This window comes from Barbus barbus (assembly GCF_936440315.1).
Source record: "Barbus barbus genome assembly, chromosome: 49".
Classification (NCBI taxonomy): Eukaryota; Metazoa; Chordata; class Actinopteri; order Cypriniformes; family Cyprinidae; genus Barbus; species Barbus barbus.
This window is the reverse complement of record NC_136727.1, coordinates 4,269,341-4,289,457: the sequence shown is the minus strand read 5'-3', so window position 1 is coordinate 4,289,457 and position 20,117 is coordinate 4,269,341. Positions and strand designations below refer to the sequence as shown.

The window sequence follows — 20,117 nt, the reverse complement described above, 5'->3', positions numbered from 1 at the left end:
TCTATATTGTTTTCATCAATTATAGCTATTTGTGCGTCTGCTGAAATCATTCATAGCTATAGAAGTTGTTTGTCATACAAACTCATACAATAAATGTGTAAAAGGACAGATTTTATTTACCTGTCCTCCCAACAATGTCGAAAGGGTCAAAACCATGTCACCTCCAATGCTAATAAACTATTTAAAATGAGCAAATCATTTTTTTTTGTTTTGTCAAAATGATCGAATTGTTTTTTTTTAGTACTGATGTTAGAAAATTGTGTAGTTGAACTAAAATATGTAATAGTTTTCACTACAAAAACACTGGAGTTGTCCATTAAGCTACATAGGACAGTTGATTTGCAGAATGCATGGAATTTTTTTTTTTTTTTTTTTTTGTCAGGCTGGCTTATTGATGTTTTTGTCGCGGTGAACAATATTTTTGACAGGAATACATTTAGCACAGCAGGTAACAATGTGAGGAACTAATGTTAAATTCAATAAGATGTTAAGACCTGACCAAATAAGTTTTTTAGTGTTAATGCTTATTTGTGATACTTTTACAGTCGATCAGGATGTGGGAATCAATCACAAGCAGTACTGCAGCAATGCTATTCCTGTATTTCAATTTAGACATTTACCTTTGCAAAAAAATTTAGTAATAACCTGGAAAGTTCTAACCTCATTTTGACATTAAAAATAAATGATCAAAATAATCAGGGTCAGTAAAGATGATGATTGTATTGCATTTAGTACTTACATATAAAGCCATACAATGAAAAACACTCCAGGATAATTACAGTCTTTCACAATAACATCAGGTTTAATATTCAGTTGTATGTAATATTCAAAAGCAGCAGAAATAATAAACATAAAAATGACCTTTTAGCACCTCTGACTAACAAAGTTCCCTTTTCTAAGAGTGAAAATTGCAGGTTTACTACAGATGCGCCATTATATTACACAAACAGACACGCAGGAAATGCTCCCTGTTGCTGGACTCTAGCAAGCGTAGTGTTGTTGACAGAGTTTTACTCTGGTAAAAGTTATTTTCACAACCGCTGTGGTGAAGAGGTGCCGAAACATGTGACAAGTGTTCATTGCAGGAGTTCTTCCCAGGAAATGGGTTTGGAAAAGACCTCACGCTCCAGCCAGAGGTCGTAGTTCATTTGGAAGTCTTCTGGAAGGTCGATCCGCTGTCCCAGCACGCTTTGCAGGCAGTTGTCCACCGGGAGGAATTCAGGGTTGCTCTGGTTCTTATCATAGCGGCGGCTGTTGAACCGTTCGATGTTGGCACGTAGGGCACATTCTTCCGCCTGGAAATCCCACGGGCGAGCGTCCAGGTCTGTTGTCAGAGACAGGACTCATTTAGTTCTGACACTACAAAACGTTTGATGCATCAAATCATTTATTGAAGACAGCTTAACATTCAAGGCCAGACTCTTCTCCTACTCACCGTTTCCGTAAGCCCAGTCGTCGTTGAGGCGATGGCGCACTTTCTGGTAAATCGCCGACATGGTTTTCATGTTGCTCTTCCTCCACTGTCGTCCCAGATACTTTGTCTGGACTTTAAGCAGTTTGAGCACATAAAGCTGCATCATGGCCTGCTTGACCTTCAGCGCCCTCTTCAGGATTGGAGCTGATTTGAACACCACCAACATCTAGAAAACAGCACAATTTGAACAGATGAGCACTGAAAACTCTAAAATATAACACGCTTGGATTTGTGTGTGGTGTCTCACCATGGTCCTGGAGTGCTTCCATTTGGTGAGTTTATTAAGGATGCGCAACAAATTAATACAGGAGAACAAGTTCCTCCAGCAGAACTGATTATTATCACCAGCTTCCTGTAATCAAAAGCATCAAACAGCTCAAAGACTCACTCAGATGAGCATTAGAAAACATTTGGATGTATATTTTTCTCACCAGACTCTCAGCGGTGAGCTCTGGAAGCTCATGAATGACACAGTGAGGGAAATCCAGAACTGAGATGCTGCCAAAGAGATATGACAGATGTCATTACCCATAATGCAAAAAGAAGTCCGATCTTGATGTTCCAGGTCATTTTGAGCCATGAAAATGTTTTACTACTAGAGATTGAACTGAAGGTTCACCTGTTTTTAGCAGTGATGTAGGACATGATGTTCTGGTTGAAGAACTTCAGGATCAGCGGGATACAGTTGGCAAACACCAGATGCTGTGCCATGTACTCAAACTGCGGCAGAAAACTTGCATTTTACTATTGTCACTAGTCAAAAAAAAAATATGCTCACTAATTAAAAGACTTTTAAATGCCTCAAATCACATTTTGTATAATATAACGGTAATACAACTGGTTTGTGTGAGAGTTATATGTAGGGTATGGTTAGGGTATATATCTGGACAGGTTCCAAATATCATAAACAGCTTCAAAGATGTGCGTTTATATACCTGATACACGTGGTTGAGTTTGAAGTGTTTCAGCAGCAGAAGCAGTATGGCTGAAATGGCTTTGACAATTATTTCTTTATGGCGATTCACATCTACGCCCAACTTCATACTTTGAAGAACCGTAGTGCTAGAGAGAGATAACAGACAGACTGTCAAACTATGCATACTTAATGTGCAAATTGAAGCAAATTTAAATAAAGAAAAAGTCCATTGTCTACTGTCAATAGCTTAAAGATTTATGAAGAATTGCTCACACAGAAGTCACTTTCAAACCAAGCAGTTTTCTCTCGTTTATAGTGGCAAATTCACCTGACCAACTAAAAAATGAGGACAATTTGTTTGGGGAACTTTTCTTATTGCATGGATTCCTATTGTAATGACTGGATTTCAACTGTGAAATTTTGCAAAGCAACAGCTGGTTCAAAAGTTTTTGAACAGTAAGATTTGTAATGTTTTTTTTTTTAAAGAAGTCTCTTCTGTTCTCCAAGCCTGCATTTATTTGATCCAAAGTACAGCAAAAACCATAACATTTGGAAACATTTTTACTATTTAAAATAAATAGTTTCCTATTTGAACATTTTAAAACGTAATTTATTCCAGTGATTTCAAAGCTAACTTTTCAGCATCATTGCTCCAGTCTTTAGTGTCACATGATCCTTCAGAAATCAGTCTAATGAAATAAATTAATACTTTTATTTAGCAAGGATGGTTTAAATTGATCAAAAGTGATGATAAAGACATTTATAATGTTACAAAAGATCTCGATTTCAGATAAATGCTGTTCTTCTGAACTTTCTATTCAAAGAAACCTGAAAAAAATACTACTGTTTTCAACAAAATAAATGTTTTTTAAGCAGCAAATCAGAAGGATCATGTGACTAGAGCAATGATGCTAAAAATTCAGCTTGGAAATCACAGAAATAAATTACGACATTTTAAAATATTTAAATAGTAAAAATATTTCAAATTTTTTACTATTTTTTTTGCTGTACTTTGGATCAAATAAATGCAGGCTTGGAGAGCAGAAGAGACTTATTAATCTTACTGTTCAAAAACTTTTGACCGGTAGTGTATAAAAAGTGATAATATTCAATTTAAACAGTTTAGTGACATTTTAGTTTCCACTCTGACAAAACTCTCGCACGGATCTATTAAAAGTTTGGCTCTTTAATTTTCGTTGAGCAATGCTAAACGTGACTACACCTTTAGTAAAGATACATATTTATAAAAAAAAAGGTAGAAGAACACAGATAGTTATCTAATAAATACTTAACTAAACATTATGAAAAATAAAAACTAATAAAATGACAAAATTACTAAAAATTATAAGAATATCTCAGTGACACTAAAAAAGCCCTGATTTTAGGTACACATTTGACCAATCACAATCATATATTCTAGAGAGAATGTTTAATATTTATAACCCAGGAGATATTTTTACAGCATCTGATGACATGAGCTCACTGTTGCCATGGTAACCCAGTTGTCTGGTGAGGGGAGTTTATGTTTGGAAATGATTCACCAATTCAGCTTCAAACAAGTTGTTAAGAGAATCACTTTGATTCAGTGACTCCATCAGATCATTAGCTTGCAAGTTCCATTCAAGAATCAATTAGTGTCTTACGGCATTTCCTCGGGCAGCACGTCTGCCAGGATGTTGATGGAGTCTGTTTTGGCTTTGGATGTGGGAGCAGCAGCCAAGAGGATCTTCAGAAGAGCAATCTGAACACACAAACACTCATAAAGCCTGTCTGTATGAGAACGGCTTAAATGCAGTGGGACTAGTGTGCAAGTGACAGTTTCTCACCATGTACTGTGGTAAACTGGGTAAAATACCCTGGTATAAGAGCTCTGTGGCACACAGCTCCAGTTCTTCCTCACCCTAAACACACAAACAGAGAGAGAGTGTGTTAAGCTCATTATCAGATGTCACATTGCAGCTCTATCAGTGTACAGTAACTCACGCCGGACAGCGGGGTCTTCTGATACTCCTCTTCTTTAGCGATCTGGACCTCAGCGATGGACACATACTTGTGCTGAAATGAACACAAACTAAATGATATATATGGATCATGTAGTAAATATGCATGAGCAAGGTGGGGTTATGTTAATGAGCCATGGCTTATGCGGTGCTAATTACCTGTTTGAGAGTTCTGATGCTTTCATGTATGGGTCTGGGCAAACCAACCACTGTATCCGTGTCACTGCAACACAAATGCAAACATGCATCACTGCGGCTCACAGGAAATAAACGATCAAGCTTCATAAAACACGCTCACCTTCCCAGTGTGTAACCGATGAATTTACTCCTGCTGGACTCCAGGAAGTTTTCAATATCCTTTTCCCTTTTAAAACAAAAACAGAACTTGTTTTTGAGAGAGCCATCAAATCAACCATATCAAATGGATGAAATCAAGTTCCTACCTGACTTTCGGAGCCCATGGCAGACCCTTGGGAAAACAGACCCTCTCAGAAGGAGGATGTGGAATGGGAGGCGGCATGACCTCATCGCGCTCCATCGGGAAAGGCTCTGCCTCCAGAGAGTTGTCATTGTCGTCGTTTTCCTCTTCGTCCTCGCGGGCGTCATCAGCTTTATATGGGTCCTTCTCGTTAAACGCATCCAGATTGTCCTGCTTTATAAGAGCCTGAAGAAAAAGACGAATTTAAGGATTGTTTATTTTTTGCTGAAATCCACTTATGTGCGTCAAAGTTCTGTTACTTTATGTTCTCTCCGGGCACGTCTCTGTTGCTGGTCAATGAGGTCGGAGGCGGACGCCGGCGGAGACGCGGCTCTCATGCTCCGCACCACACGGATGCTGTCTTCCGGCAGCGGCGGGAGACACAGTGCCGTCCGTTTACCGACTTTACTGCACTGCAGCTGCTCGAACCCTCCCAGAGTGAACTGGGATGCGTCAGGAAACACATAGACAAAACCGTTAACACAACAGTCACTTGGTGTGATTTAGTCCAAAGCTGTACTTTAACTCACCAGGATGCTCTTCCACAGCAGTAGCAGGACTTTCTTCATGGGGAAATGGGGCGCGTGGCCGCTGCAGAACTTGGTCACCATCCCAAACAGCATGACGGAGACGGGCTCATGGTTATAGAGAGGAGAACCTGCCAGGAAACATTTGAAACAATTCTACTCTTCCATACTCCACATGTATCTTCAGATAAACCATCACATTTTAGATCAATGCATGCAGACCGAGTTCAGACTTGAAGGTTTCTCTGATGGTTCTCCACTCTGGAGTGTCTGTGGGTTCTTCACGCTGGATGGTCACCACCATCAGATACATGATGTTCAGCAGCACCCTGAAAACACACGCATACACAGGGTTCTGAAAGACTGGCAGTGCCTCTTAACTTAAGCATTATTCTTTTCCATGTCTATTTATTAATCAATTTGAAAACTTTTAAATTCTTTAAAAATGTAGTCAAATGTACCAATAAAATAAATGAATCAATCACTTTACAAATATACAGATGGACAGCCATATTTGAAGGTTTTAGGATTAAAAATGTAACAAAACAATACATTTATCAAATTTTAAAATAATAAATGAATGTATCAAATTTCAAACATTTTTAGTTTTTGTTTAAATATATAGGCAAGTATAACAAATTCATTTGTCAATTCTTTAAATGTTTTAATTCAAAAACGTGGTTAAACTGATTTTTTTTTTCAAATTAACAAATAAAGTAGTAAATGTAGTTAAATGTTAGAGCAAACTAAAATTAATAAAGTCTATTAATAAATTATAAATAAACATTTATAATGTTTTATGTAATTCTTGTTTAAAAATGTAGTTAAAAATAATAAAATAAATCTTTCAAATGAACAAATAATGTAATTAAATTTAAAAATTTAAATTAATTGGCTTTAAAATTTACATTTAAAACCAATTAGTCCTTTTACCTATTAGTCAACAACTAGCATACATGTACAGAGTGGTGTTGTACCTGAGGTCAGTGCTGTCAGCCAATGAAATGGCAGGTTTCCTGACCGCACTGCTGCATGCAGCACTGTTACTGAGAGACATTTAACACAGAGTTGAGTTATTTAAGCTTACAGATGTAAAATATGAATGTGTGTGTGTGTAGTTCATCTCACTCGATCTCCATGTTGAGCAGCTCCACCAGTGCAGTGAACGCTCCCACATCCAGCAACAGGAAGACGTTATACCTCATCCAGTGCTGTACCTCCGGTTCTGAAGAACACTCGCTGAACGTTCCTGAAAACACAGGAATCAGAGCTTATTAACACTGAAATTAATGCATGAATAAAGATTACAGATTGCGGTTTACCTTGAGCCATGTACAGGATGGCTCTGGCGACTTTTAAGCGGCGCTCTCGGCCGATCACATCTAGTCCGTCCAGCAGACGCATGGCATGAGCTCTGTGCTGAACCGAATCCAGTTCGGTCCATTTCTGATCAGGCACTGCAGAAACACATCAACATGATCTTTTGTAACACACAGATCATCTTAGATGCACAAAAAAAACATTGCAATGATGAAACCCACAAATTTGTGTAACTATGAAACAGTCAAGTGAAAAATAAAGAGCTTAACACTTACTATGAGTGTGGAAATCTTCTTCGAAGCACTTTCTGTTGAGCAGAAACTCTGGTCCCTCTGTGTAACTGTACAACTCTACAAACAGGGTTTCATATAGGAAAACATGTTATTGTTGTCTGCATATTAATACAGAAGAAAACAGCAGTAACGGAGCCAAATCGCTCTCACCTGACAGTTCAACTGTCCATTTATCGGCATCTGAATATTCAAACTCCAGATCAGGAGCTTCTGAGAAACCCTGAGACATAAAAAGTCTTTTTATCATCCATTTGTATGTTAAATACAGTCTTTCTGAGTCACTGTAACTGTCCATCATCATATGCGCACTTGTAGTGTAATTCGATTTATTAAAAAGCTTATAAGGACATCTTCATAACAGTTTTTTTTTAACACACTTAAGTGGTTTTAAAAAGTACACTTTGTAATAATGTCAAATTAAACTTTTTACTTTTAAGTACCTTGTAAATGATTGCATTACTGTACCAATGTTATTACCAATATGTGAACCTGGACCACAAAACCAGTCATAAGTGTACATTTTTCGAAATTGAGATTTATATAATCTGAAATCTGAATAAATGAGCTAGGATAGGACAATATTTGGCCGAGATACAACTATTTGAATATCTGGAATCTGAGGTTGGAAAAAAAATCTAAATATTGAGAAAATTGCCTTTAAAGTTGTCCAAATTAAGCTCTTAGCAATGCATATTACCAATCAAAAATTAAGTTTTAATATATTTACGGTAGGAAATTTACAAAATATCTTCATGGAACATGATCTTTACTTAATATCCTAATGATTTTTGGCATAAAAGACAAATGGATCCTTTTTGGTTATTGCTACAAATATACCCAAGCGACTTAAGACTGCTTTTGTGCTCCAGGGTCACATATATTTAAATACATGATGTACAGGTTTTGATTGCAATGACATGAATGTATATTTTTAGTTTACCAAAAAAGGCTTCATATTTGGCAGTACGCTTTAACCATATTTCAAAGAAAATAGAATTATGTAAATACATTATGAAGATGTATTAAAGCTGGTCAAAAAGGCTCTGTTCGTATAACTTAAGTGCATTTAATTTCAATTTAATCTATAATAATTGCAAATGTCATGCAATTGAATATATTGTTTTAAACTATGTTAGATCCACAATAAGTAGTCTTTTTACTACAGACACATGCTAGTGTTATGTTAATATTATGACAAATGTTTATGTTTATCATACCGTTATCTAGGGTTAAATAATCAATCAGTATAAAAACACTGAATCATTAATGGACGATGTTAATTACATCAATCAATCATTATGTGTGTTATTCACTAATGATAATATAATAAGAGAGATTTAAAGAACATTTAAAAGGAACTGTTGTTTAATGGGTTTTGAGTTGCTCATGAACAATTAATGATACTGTTTACATATTTTGAGCTACTGCTTATTTAATCAGCGCTGTATAAATAATTGATAAATTTTAATCTTTGAATGTTGCTAATGTTTATGCTAACACTTGTCAAAACTGCATATATACAATCAAACAGGTCTAAACGGCTTCGTGTGACTCTCACCTCCGAGTCTTTCCTCTGGTTTCTGGTGAACTCGCCGCGCATTTTATTCGGCAACATTTGGTTCTGTTTCTGTTTGTTGTTAGCACATAAACCAACACCCTCCATCTTCACTCCACTTCCGGCTCCCGCTCCACACTCTCGCGTTATTTACTCACATCTCGCGATGTTACAGCCTGTGGCGTCAGCGACACCTGACGGGATGTTCCAGACCAGACCCATGTCTAAAAGATTATTTATTTCATGACCTTGATTTAATATAATTGTTGCTATTTTTATTCACAATTACTTTTCATAATACATCACGGTACAGGACGTTCCTTCAAGTAAAAAATAAATAAATAAAAGGCAACTAAATAATGTGACCCTGGACCACAGAACCAGTCATAAGGGTCGATTTTGTTAAATTGAGATTTATACGTCATCTGAAAGCTGAAAGAATAAGCTTTCCATTGATGTATGGTTTGTTCTGACAAAAGGACAATATTTGGCCGAGATACAACTATTTGAAAATCTGGAATCTGAGGGTGCAAAAAAAAAAAAATATATCAAAATATTGAGATAATTGCCTTTAAAGTTGTCCAAATGAAGTTCTAAGCAATGCATATTACTAATCAAAAATATTTTTTTATATATTTACGGTAGGAAATTTACTAAATATCTTCATGGAACACCTTTACTTAATATCCACCTAATGATTTTTGGCATTTAAAGAAAAATCAATAATTTTGACCCATGCAATGTATTGTTGGCTATTGCTACAAATAAACCCGTGCCATTAAGACTGGTTTTGTGCTCCAGGGTCACATATAATAATATAACGTAGGCCTAAATATACAAAAAGTGTTTGTTGCATAAATTTAAGTTTGCATTATATTAATGATAGTATAATTCATTACATGTTAGCCTAATGAAAAATTCAGCATTCAACTTTTAGACCTTAACACATTTTTTAACAAGTTTGTTTGAGAGATGAGTGTTAATTTAAGGGTTAGCCTACTTAAGGGTTTGTATAGCTAGTACATTTTAATATAAAATATAGCCTATTTGTAAAGTTTGTATCATATTAATGATAGATATAAGTCATTACATTTTATTCCACTAACATGAAAAGTTCATTAAATATCCTCATCCAATAAAATGTAATGGTTATTTGTGGATTTTGCAGCTGTACTTCCAGAAAGAGTTCTCAAAGTTCATAAAACAGATTCAAATCCGTAAATTCTCCCAGAGCTCTTCCCCACAGCTGTGTGGCACTTCAGAAAAATCCTTGACAGGTCATATGGCACATAAATAATTAGCTATAAATTACACAAGGCATGTGATGAAGTCTATCTTTTGAAATGGTAAACACTGTATATTTTATACATGCACTATAAGAGTTATCGTTTTAATTGGAATCAGTGAACACTGTGGGAAGACGAATTGCACGCTGACTTACATTTACATTTATTCATTTAGCTGACGCTTTTATCCAAAGCGACTTACAATTGCTATATATGTCAGAGGTCGCACGCCTCTGGAGCAACTAGGGGTTAAGTGTCTTGCTCAGGGACACATTGGTGTCTCACAGTGGATTCGAACCCGGGTCTCTCACACCAAAGGCATGTGTCTTATCCACTGCGCCATCACCACCCCTAGACTTATACATTTGAGATTTTATCACCCTTGTGAGTATGTGACCATTCAGGAATCTGAAAACCACAGACATCTAATAGAATGGAAAAATGTATAGCCTACAGCCTGCAAAAAACAAAACACAACACAACACAGCCAACTCTATTAATATATATTCGTTTGTTTATTTATGAATCATGATAATCACTGGGCTATAGTTTCTGGGGCACTGAAAAAAAGGTAAATAAGGACTAGTCACAGAAAATAACATTTTTCAGTGAAAATCTTGATATTTCTTGTAACAGAAACTCGCTCTCATTGGAGATGGTGAAATGGAGTGTCTTGGTCGTTTATCTCTGGAAGCCAGAAAAGGAGAGGATCTCTCAAAACACCCCGTTTGATCTCAAAACAGCCTACTTTGTGTCAAAACCTGAGGATATGTACTTGAAAGGTACTCTTGTTTGTAAAGAAGGTGGCAAGGCTGCAGTCAAATGATAAAGAAACATTCCAAGAAATAATGAAATAATTTACATGTATGGCCACCAGGGGTCGCTAGACGATCAAATAATTGCTGCCAACCCTCTGCTGGAGGCTTCTGGTAATGCCAAGACTGTGAGGAATGACAACTCATCTCGTTTTGTAAGTCAGTGAGGTCAGAGTAAATACAGTTTTGCATTTAGTTATACATCTGCAGACATTTCTGAATCATTTCTATCTCCTTAGGGTAAACTCATTAGGATTCACTTCGGATCCACTGGAAAACTGGCTTCAGCTGATATTGAAACTTATATCTGGGTTCCTGCAATGAGTCATGCTGTTTTGAGACAAATATATTTTTAGTTGGGATGACATGAACTGGCATATTCAAAGTCTGCTGAGAGGAGCTATATATCTTCTACCAGCTAATGACTGGACACAAGCCAGAGCTCCTTGGTGAGAAATCTACAGTTTTAGGTGTAAAAGCCCAGTGAAATGCCTGATGAGCAGTCTTACTGCCAATAACCTTTAAAGGGTTCGTTCACCCAAAAATTTAAATTCTGTCATTAATTACTCACCCTCATGTTGTTTCAAACCCGCGAGAGCTCTGTTCATCTTCGGAACACAAATTAAGGTATTCTTTTATGAAATCTGAGAGCTCTCAGACCCCCCATAGACACCAAAGGGTCCTTACATGATCAAGGTCCAGAAACGTAGCAAGGAGATCGGAAACTGCGTATGCTCGTCTGTGTCAGCTGCAATTCACACACGCAATTTCCATCCAGCGGATATTCTCCAAAATGGCACTAGGGTGACACGGAGGAGACAAATTTGAATAATTTTTTTTTTTTTTTTTTTTACGCACAAAACGTATTCTCATAGCTTTGTAAAATTATGGTTGAACCCCTGATGTCACATGGATTATTTTACCGATCTCCTTGCTACGTGCAGCATGGCTGTTTTACTGCTATAATAAAAACCTGATGTACTCCATTATCAAATACATATTTTTGGAATAAAAAATTAAAATCCATACCAAGTTGACGTGAAAAATATGAATGTCTTTATCTCACCAATTCTCTTATAAACATTGCCCAGAAGTGAATGACACAATATGATACAAAGTTAGCCTTTCTTGATGGATTTGTGCCATCTGTACAAAATGAAGTGATATGGAAGACCGCAGAAAGGGAGGAAAAACCCTTTCACATAGTTAACATAGTATCTGCAGAACAACATAAAACGAACAAAAAAAGAATTAAAACATTCCTATTCACATCATTAAATTCATTGTAACACAGATAAAGTTTTACATAAAGACAATAGTATAAATACGTTTACTGGCATGAAATAATAATGTTAGAACGCTCACAGCTCACATACAAACATTAAGCCGATATTCAAAGACAAGCCTGAATCAAAGTCATTCAAAGAAAGCGGCTCAATACTGATTTCATGCTCTCTTTACACTAATTCAGTAGCGCTCACTTGCATTTCAGCGTAGTTGACATAATTCAAAGTATTGCTCAAGCCATTACAATACAAAATACATCAAGCGAAACCCTTTCAGTTCAATTCAGAAGAATCTTGACCCATTCATTTGAGTGAAAGTACAATTGTTTTGGAAGTGTGGCCACGTTAAAAGATGAAATACCACCAAGTAATGTTTTTGGCTAAATGGACCTTTAAAATGTTTTACATAATCACTGAAAAGCAACAAAACATCGGCGATAAAATCCAAAACATTTCAATAAAAGCGTCTATGCAAGCAATATACACACTGTATCTTTTAAATTAAATCAAAATAAATACATATCGATCCTTGGATAACATCTACGGACTCATTAAGAAGATAAAGTTGGTCCGTTCAGTGGTTCACTGTCCTTCCAGTAAATGTCCAAAAATCTTAGTTTAATAGCGGTTATCATTATTCCCAGCATGCAGCGGGACATCAGCTTGCATTCCATTTCATTAAAACACACGGAACTAGATCAAGTCAGTGTGGAATAACCATATTTACATCACAAAAAGTTAAAACCATTTGAGTGACTTTCTAAAGACAGAATTAGTAGAATATGTATAATAAACCCATACTGAACGTCAAAAGACATCTCACGAGAAACACCCCAAAATCAAAAGAAAAATACCCCAAAACTCACGAAAAGGGTATTTGTAGGAATATTGCGCTTTGTTTTTTGCATTGCGACATTATTTTAATGTGTTTTTACTAAATTAAGGCAGTACAACAAATTCTACCATATTGTAAAAATATTTTTATCCCTACGTTACAATAATGAGAAAAAAAGTTGTTTTTTTTCACATTACGGTAATGAGATTTGGAGGGAAAATACGCTTTTAAAATCTTAATGATCCTAAACGTGCTTCATTTTCTTTATGTGCCACTTCCTATTCATATCTTTTGATTTTGGGGTGAAATATGAACTTTTGCCAGGTTTCATGACATTAACCCTTATACTGTAAATATTCAATACCGTGTCTTTCTCCAGCATTCATTCAGGGTCAGTCGAATCCACGTCCAGTGCTATTGTTGGTCCATTCGGACAAGTGCGCCAAGGCACTGTTGGGTAACAAACCAGGCAGCAGTTTTTAGACACAATATATGCCCTTAAAACATTTGACAAAAGCTCTAAATGAACACGAAACAAAATCTAAATCTTCTTTTCTAAACGAAGCAGTTTGCGATAATACGGCATTCTCTCTTGGCAAGGAAGCTTCAAAAAACGATATTTCAACGAAAGCTGCGTGTCCCCAGCGTTTGAGCAAGGGTTTGGCACTAAATTGAGAACGAAGCAAGACTCAAATAAACACACAATGCGAGATTGTGATAATAACCATCAAAACGTGAGTCGCGTTTCAGTATTTTGAAACAAACCAGGTCCTTTCCTGTTTTTGGCAAGCAAAAATACTTTACGGCAGCAGAAAGACTTTTTTTTGTTGTTTTGTTTTTTTTGAAGTTTTCTGAATATAAAGGTGAAATTATTTAAGACAGTTTTTTTTTTTTTGGGATCTGCACAATGTTGGGGTTACTAAGACACATTTTCCCATCATGCTCTGCTGTAACGGCACACAGCTGGAATGCACCTCACGATGAAACAGAGAGCCGGAAAACCAGGAGAATTTCAGGAGAGGACCGGAGTGGCGTATGGATGAGGGACAGAAACACCGAAGGCAGTGGGACTCAGATTATGATCGTAGAATGAGGTAAAGCCACAATAACTGAATCCAGAGCAGAACTCGCATCGGACAGTGTAAAGAGTGAGCGCTGCCACACTCCGATGTGTTCTCCTGCCAGAAACACAGACAAACAGAGAACGTTTAGGTTAACGCTGACCACAGACTCACCATCAGCAAAGCTAGTTGTTTGTCACTGGTTGCTAGGGTGTTGCTATGCAGTTTTAAGGTGTTCCAATTGCTATTTGGTCTCCAATTGCTGCGTTGCGCCACATCTTTAAAATTCAAATAAATTGTTTTACATAAGTGTACGCTTCTCGTCCGGTGTGTGACCACCATTAGGGAGTCACTATGTGGTTACTAGGGTGTTCTAGGTGTTTGCCAGGATGTCACTATGTGGTTGTTTGAGTGTTCCTGGTGGTTGTTAGGATGTCTGCATTAAGTTATTAGGGTGTTTTGGTTGGTTACCCAGATGTGCTTCCTTGGGAGTTTTTGGTTGTTGCTTAGGATATCACTATGCTGTTGCTAGGTTGTTTTAGGTGAAGCCTAAAACAACGTGCCAGGACGTGGCTGTTTAAATGTTTTTGGTAGTTGCTAGAATGTTTGCATGAAGTTGCTAGGGTGTTTTGGGCGGTTACACAGATGTGGTTGCTTGAGAGTTCTTGGCTTTTGCTTGGCATCACTATGCAGTTGCTATGGGTCTTTTAGATGGTTGCCTGGATGTTGCTATGTGGTTGTCAAAGTGTTCTTGGTATTTGATAGGATGTCTCCATGCAGTTGCTAGGGTGTTTTTGATGATTAAGTGTTCTTGGTAGTTACTTAGGGAATCACTATGGGGTCACTGCAATGTTCTTGGTGGTTGTTACGTGGTTTCAAGGGTGCTCTGGGTGATTGGCAGGATGTTGCTATGTGGTTGTTTGTGTGTTCTTGGAAGTTGCTAGGATGTCTGCATACAGTTGCTAAGGTGTTTTGGGTGGTTACCCAGATGTGGTTTCTTCAGAGTTCTTGGTAGATACTAAGGGCATCACTATGTAGTTGCTAGGGTGTTCTAGGTGGTTGTCACAATGTTGCTATGTAGTTCTCAAGTGTTCTGGGTGGTTTCCAGGTGATTGCCAGGACATATGTGGTTCCTAGAATGTTCTGGGTGGTTGCCAAGTTGTAGCTATTTGGTTGTCAGAGTTTTCTTGGTAGTTGCCAGGATATTGTTGCATTATGCAGTTGCTAGGGGATTCTGGGTGGTTGTCAGAATGTTGTTATGCAGGTTCTAAATTGTTCTGGGTAGTTAACAGGAGATTCATATGCAAGGATGTTGCTATGCAGTTGCTAGGGTGCTCTGAGTGGTACCAGGATGTTGCTATGTGGTTTCTAGGGCTTTCTGGTTAGTTGACAAGACATTCCTATGCAATTGTTTGAATGTTCTGAATGGTTGACAGGATGTTGCTATGCAGTAGCTCGAGTGTTCAGAGTGGCTGCCAAGAAGCTGCTATGCAGTTGTTAGGTTGTCCTGAGTAGTTGACAGGACATATTTATGTGATTCCTCAAGTGTTCTGATTGCCAGGATGTTGCTATGTGGTTAATAGGTGCTCTTGGTGGTTGCTGGAAATTTGCTATTCAGTTTCTATGGTGTTCTGGGTAGTTGCCAGGACATTACTATGTGATTACCTGAATTATCTAAGTAATCGCCTGGACGTTGCTATATGTTTGAGCATGATATTACTATGTGACTGCTTGAGGGTTTCGGCTATTTGACCATGTGGCTTCTAGGGTGTTCTGGGTGATTGCAAGAGCTGATAAAATGTAAAAATTGTAACTTGAATGCTATGTAAGTCGCTTTGGATAAAAGCGTCTGCTAAATGCATAAATGTAAATGCTCAAGTGTTCTGGATAGTTGTATGAATGTTGTCTGTAAAATATCAATTATAAAAGCAAAATCCCGAGTTCAAATCCTTGAGGACCTTTCCTGATGCCCCTCCCCTTCTCCCACTTTGCTTCCTGTGTACTCTACACTATCCTATCTTAATAAAGGTAAAATTCCAAAAATAAATCTTAAAAAAAACAACAGCTGTGTTTGATTAGAGAAACAGACAGTGCTTCACCTCTAAGTTGTAGTCGAAGCATTTGTCAGGTCCTTTCCGATAGCGGGCGGAGTTTAACACCTCACACGGATTCTCTTCTTGAGCTGAAGAAGAAAATTAAGGAAATGCCACAAGCTCCGTCTGTCATCTATCCATCATTCAAACACAAATGACAGCTGATTAGTATCTGTTAGTGTTGCTCCATGAGCAGAGGATTATGAGACTGAAGGATACACTTTGTTCTGACAGGCAGGAGTTTCTCGATCTCGCAGGAGCTGCAGGGCAGCGTCTCCGCCACCACAAACAACAGGTTTGTGTTTTCAATACGCTTGGCATGGAACAATCTGACAGAAAGAGAGCTTGTGTTGGGAAAAGTGTGTATTAAAATGCACTTATGACTTTTTCCATACACAAACACACACACACACCTGGAGCAGTTCCCACAATCCTGCAGCACGTTGAAGGAGTTGGTAGTGTTAGTGAAGTAGAACTGACTGTGAACCGTCACACAGCTGCTGCTCCCTTTAGCGTCTGAACTCTCAGCCCAGACATCTTCTAGAAGACACAATTGTACATAATGCAATCCCAGAATGCTCAAAGCTCATTTATAAATGTACTTTAGGAAGCATCAACAGAAAATTTAAATCTACGCGCTGTGAATTTATTGAGTTTGGAGTACTGGCTCATTAGTTTAGCAACATATTAAAAGGATAGAATTGAAATTTTTGGGTGAACTGTCATTAATTACTCACCCTCATGTCAAACCTGTAAGACCTTTGCTCATCTTCCGAACACAAATTAAGATATTTTTGATGAATTCTGAGAGCTTTCTGACACTGCATAGACAGCAACGCAACTACCACTTTTAAGGCCCTGAAAGATAGTAAGGACATCATTAAAATAGTCCATGTGACATCAGTGGAACCGTAATTTTATGAAGCTATGAGAATACTTTTTGTACGCAAAGAAAACAAAAATAACGACTTTATTTTACTTCATGACGCAGAAGAGAAGAAATGGTTAAATATAGTCATTATTTGTTTTCTTTGCGCATAAAAAAGTGTTCTTGTAGCGTCATAAAATTACAGTTGAAGCACTGATGTCACATGGACTATTTTAACCTCCTTACTCCTTAATACGTTTCTGTGCCTTCACCGCAGTAGTTGTGTTGCTGTCTATGCAGGGTCAGAAAGCTCTCGGATTTCATCCAAATATCTTAATTTGTGTTCAGTCGATGAACAAAGGTCTTACGGGTTTGAAACAACACGAGGGTGAGTAATTAATGACAGAATTTAATTTTTGGGTGAACTAACCCTTTAATATTATTTGTGTGATTGTGCACTCTTGCATTATGGTTAGAATGCTGTCTTAGAAGGTCCTTCAAAAAAAAAATCTTAAACCATCTTAAGCTAGTCTTAAGCTAGACTCCCAGCCTGAACAGTTGAAGAGTGGCCTATAAAACCAGAAAAAAAACCCTAACTGGTTTGTTTCTCTTTTTTTTTTAAGGAAGATGTGTCAAACCTGTGGTGAACCAGCTGCTGTAGAGGAGTCCATACAGGAACTGCTGCAGAACAGACCTGAAAGAAACCAGAAACATTAAAATATGAGTATCTGAATAAATGTTATTAGGGCATGAACTGATTTATGAAAACAGAGATGTCTCATGTTACAAATTTCTTCTAAATGTTGTTGTAACAGCCAACAGGGGATTTTTTTAGCAACATAGTGTAGATGTACTAACCACGCCGCTGCTGACGTCCACCAGGCCAGACTGAGAAAATCAGCAATAGAGGGCTGAAGAGAATAAAACACACTTTTAATCTCAAAACACTACTACTAATACTAATAATAGGAGATTCAAACTGACTGTAGCTTTATAAATGATTCAATGTGATGGTTCACCGTGAACTAATCGGTTTCTCACCACATAGAATCCTCTGTGCGCAGCTCCTGTGTGGCTGCTGGCTGTCGGCTCACAGGCTGACTGATACTGGAAGGTCTGATGACGGGCGTAGATTGAGTTGTTGTAGAGGGCGAACATCAGGTATGGGTCGACCTCGCCGAAGAACAGACCCACCTGAAATAGATATGGACATAAAGACGAACAAACTCAGGAGAGCAGATTACTATGATTAATCTCACGATATTTTTATCTGTGTATTTAAGACTAATTTAAATTTAATTTGAATGATTTCATGGGACATTATTTTTGGTGTTTCTGAGCATCCACCTTCTTCCAGTGGTCTCTCTGATTAGACATCACCAGGAAACCTCCATCATCGATCAGGTAACACAACAAATCCTGAAACATAATAATATCTACATTCAAGATCAGACCAACTAACACCAAGCTCTGTTATCATGCAGAGTTTGTGTGCAGGTTCTCTCACATCGCTGTTCACTTCACAGTCCATCTCACAGGATCTGGAGGGGCCGCACTGCACAACACAAACAGGAAGTTACGATATCTCACTACACTCTTGCCAGTACAGATGAATATGATGTTAGAAGAGGATGTTTTTATTCCATTATTACAGCTTTTCCAAACAATTGTACCTTATGAGCGGACTGTCTGCTGTCTGATACGTTGCTGGCGAGGATTTTGAACTTGTCAACCCAGGCCTCCAAATCCAGCTTAACTCCAACCACTAATAACAGGAACACAAAATGAAAACAGCCAAAGACAGACCAAAGAATAGCTTCTAAAGGGATTTTAAGCTCCTGCTTATCAGAGAGGAAAGGACATAAACATGCTGTTTCAGAGAAACACACCTGCAGGCTTCATGGTTTTGCCGGAGATCACGACCTCCACGGCGGTGGTGACCAAAATCCCCACAGTGCCGTTCTCTGAGATTAACAGATCATCCATTGCTAAACACAAATATCAGAGGCATTAAAACGGTGAAAAGCTTTCATACAGGGCTGAATATCACACATATTAATGTATAAAGACCAAAATTCTAAATGATACTATTTACTTTCTTAACATATGTTCCTGTCAACGAACTTCATGTTGACGTAATCTTATTAATTTTACACAGTGGTTGACCAATATGTGGTGCCGGGTATATAATATGCAATTTAACGATTGGCTAAAAAATAATTATTTCATTATGGCAATTATATACCAATATAATACTGTTATTTCATTATGGATCCTGTGATAGAAAAATCAGCTCTATAATAATTCAATACAAGGCTGTAATATTTAGTAATCAAAGCTATAATATTTGATTGCTAGCTATAATATTTAGTAATGATGTTAAAACATTAATTCATCCATGGTGTAATATTAAATTCTTAATTTGGAATATTAAGTAATAAACATTTTAATAATTATTAAACAATACGTAAGATAAAATATTTTGTAACCAATACTGTAATATTTAGTAATCAATATTGAAATATTTAATTAAAGCTGTAATATTAAGCAATCATACTGTCATACAATTTATTAAAAATTAAATTAATTACAAATTAGTAATCAGTGTTTTAATATTAAGTAATAAAGAAAAGCTAACATTTAGTAATAAATACTGAAATATTTATCAGTATTTTAATATTTAATTAATGCTCTAAAAATTAGTAATCAATGCTTTAATATTTAGTAATCGATCTTATAATAATTAAAGTAGAGCTGTAATAATTATGAAAGCTGAAAATATTTCTTAATCAATACTGTAATTTTATTAGAGCTGTAATATTTAATAATCAATGCTATCACTTTTAGTAATTTATACTGTATTATTTAATTAGAGCTTGATGATTAGTAATGAATGTAATATTTAATTAGAGCTGTAATATTTAGCAATCATTGCTGTTATATTTAGTTAAATGTACAAAGTTTTGAATTTCTGATTTTTTATGCATTTTATTTATATTTGCAAATCTTAATTTACATAACAATTACTTACAATATTTATTCAAAGTTATTTGTTAAAAATGTATAAATATTTGATAAAAAAATATATAATTCGATATAGCTGTTGGTCAATTTTGCAGTAGACTTCATGCTAATCAGTGATTCATTCAATTATTGTTTGTGATTTGTTTGGTTCAGATGTGGTCTCACAGGCTCGTGTTGGCGCTCTGAAGATGTAGCCTTTGTTGTCCAGAGTGCGGCGGTAGAAGTTTGAGTTCAGAGGTTCAGGATCCTCGTCCCATGATTCAGCAGCTCTGAAACACATGCACAC

General features: G+C 36.9%; 2 protein-coding genes across 4 annotated transcripts in view; both read right to left on the bottom strand.

The window, feature by feature from the left end:
• Positions 1 to 498: 498 nt before the first annotated feature.
• strip1 (striatin interacting protein 1) lies at positions 499 to 8,705 on the bottom strand. Of its 2 annotated transcripts, none has more exons than XM_079413752.1 (21): positions 8,567 to 8,702; positions 7,159 to 7,228; positions 6,991 to 7,065; positions 6,718 to 6,852; positions 6,524 to 6,644; positions 6,373 to 6,441; positions 5,618 to 5,724; positions 5,399 to 5,526; positions 5,129 to 5,311; positions 4,834 to 5,054; positions 4,689 to 4,754; positions 4,550 to 4,613; positions 4,374 to 4,445; positions 4,217 to 4,291; positions 4,034 to 4,131; positions 2,410 to 2,536; positions 2,094 to 2,194; positions 1,906 to 1,972; positions 1,722 to 1,826; positions 1,436 to 1,640; positions 499 to 1,324 (listed from the first exon to the last, which is right to left on the bottom strand). In XM_079413752.1, the coding sequence occupies exons 1-21, from the start codon at positions 8,669 to 8,671 to the stop codon at positions 1,077 to 1,079; spliced, it is 2,442 nt and encodes an 813-aa protein (XP_079269878.1). In that variant the 5' UTR covers positions 8,672 to 8,702; the 3' UTR covers positions 499 to 1,076. The 2 variants fall into 2 exon arrangements, with proteins under 2 accessions (XP_079269878.1, XP_079269879.1); XM_079413753.1 differs by having other exon boundaries at positions 583 to 1,324; positions 6,373 to 6,435; positions 8,567 to 8,705.
• Positions 8,706 to 11,699: 2,994 nt separating this feature from the next.
• The window catches only part of cacna2d2b (calcium channel, voltage-dependent, alpha 2/delta subunit 2b), a 31,805-nt gene continuing 23,387 nt past the window's right edge, over positions 11,700 to 20,117 (bottom strand). The window contains exons 27-38 of one of the 2 annotated variants that reach the window (XM_079413750.1): positions 19,997 to 20,100; positions 18,697 to 18,795; positions 18,481 to 18,572; positions 18,315 to 18,362; positions 18,155 to 18,226; positions 17,849 to 18,001; positions 17,666 to 17,718; positions 17,446 to 17,501; positions 16,353 to 16,479; positions 16,159 to 16,268; positions 15,946 to 16,028; positions 11,700 to 13,963 (exon numbers count right to left, since the gene is read on the bottom strand). In XM_079413750.1, coding sequence (XP_079269876.1) covers positions 13,862 to 13,963; positions 15,946 to 16,028; positions 16,159 to 16,268; positions 16,353 to 16,479; positions 17,446 to 17,501; positions 17,666 to 17,718; positions 17,849 to 18,001; positions 18,155 to 18,226; positions 18,315 to 18,362; positions 18,481 to 18,572; positions 18,697 to 18,795; positions 19,997 to 20,100 — 1,099 coding nt within the window. In that variant the 3' untranslated portion in view covers positions 11,700 to 13,861. The remainder of the gene's footprint in view (positions 13,964 to 15,945; positions 16,029 to 16,158; positions 16,269 to 16,352; positions 16,480 to 17,445; positions 17,502 to 17,665; positions 17,719 to 17,848; positions 18,002 to 18,154; positions 18,227 to 18,314; positions 18,363 to 18,480; positions 18,573 to 18,696; positions 18,796 to 19,996; positions 20,101 to 20,117) is intronic. The other variant, XM_079413751.1, reaches the window with a different exon arrangement.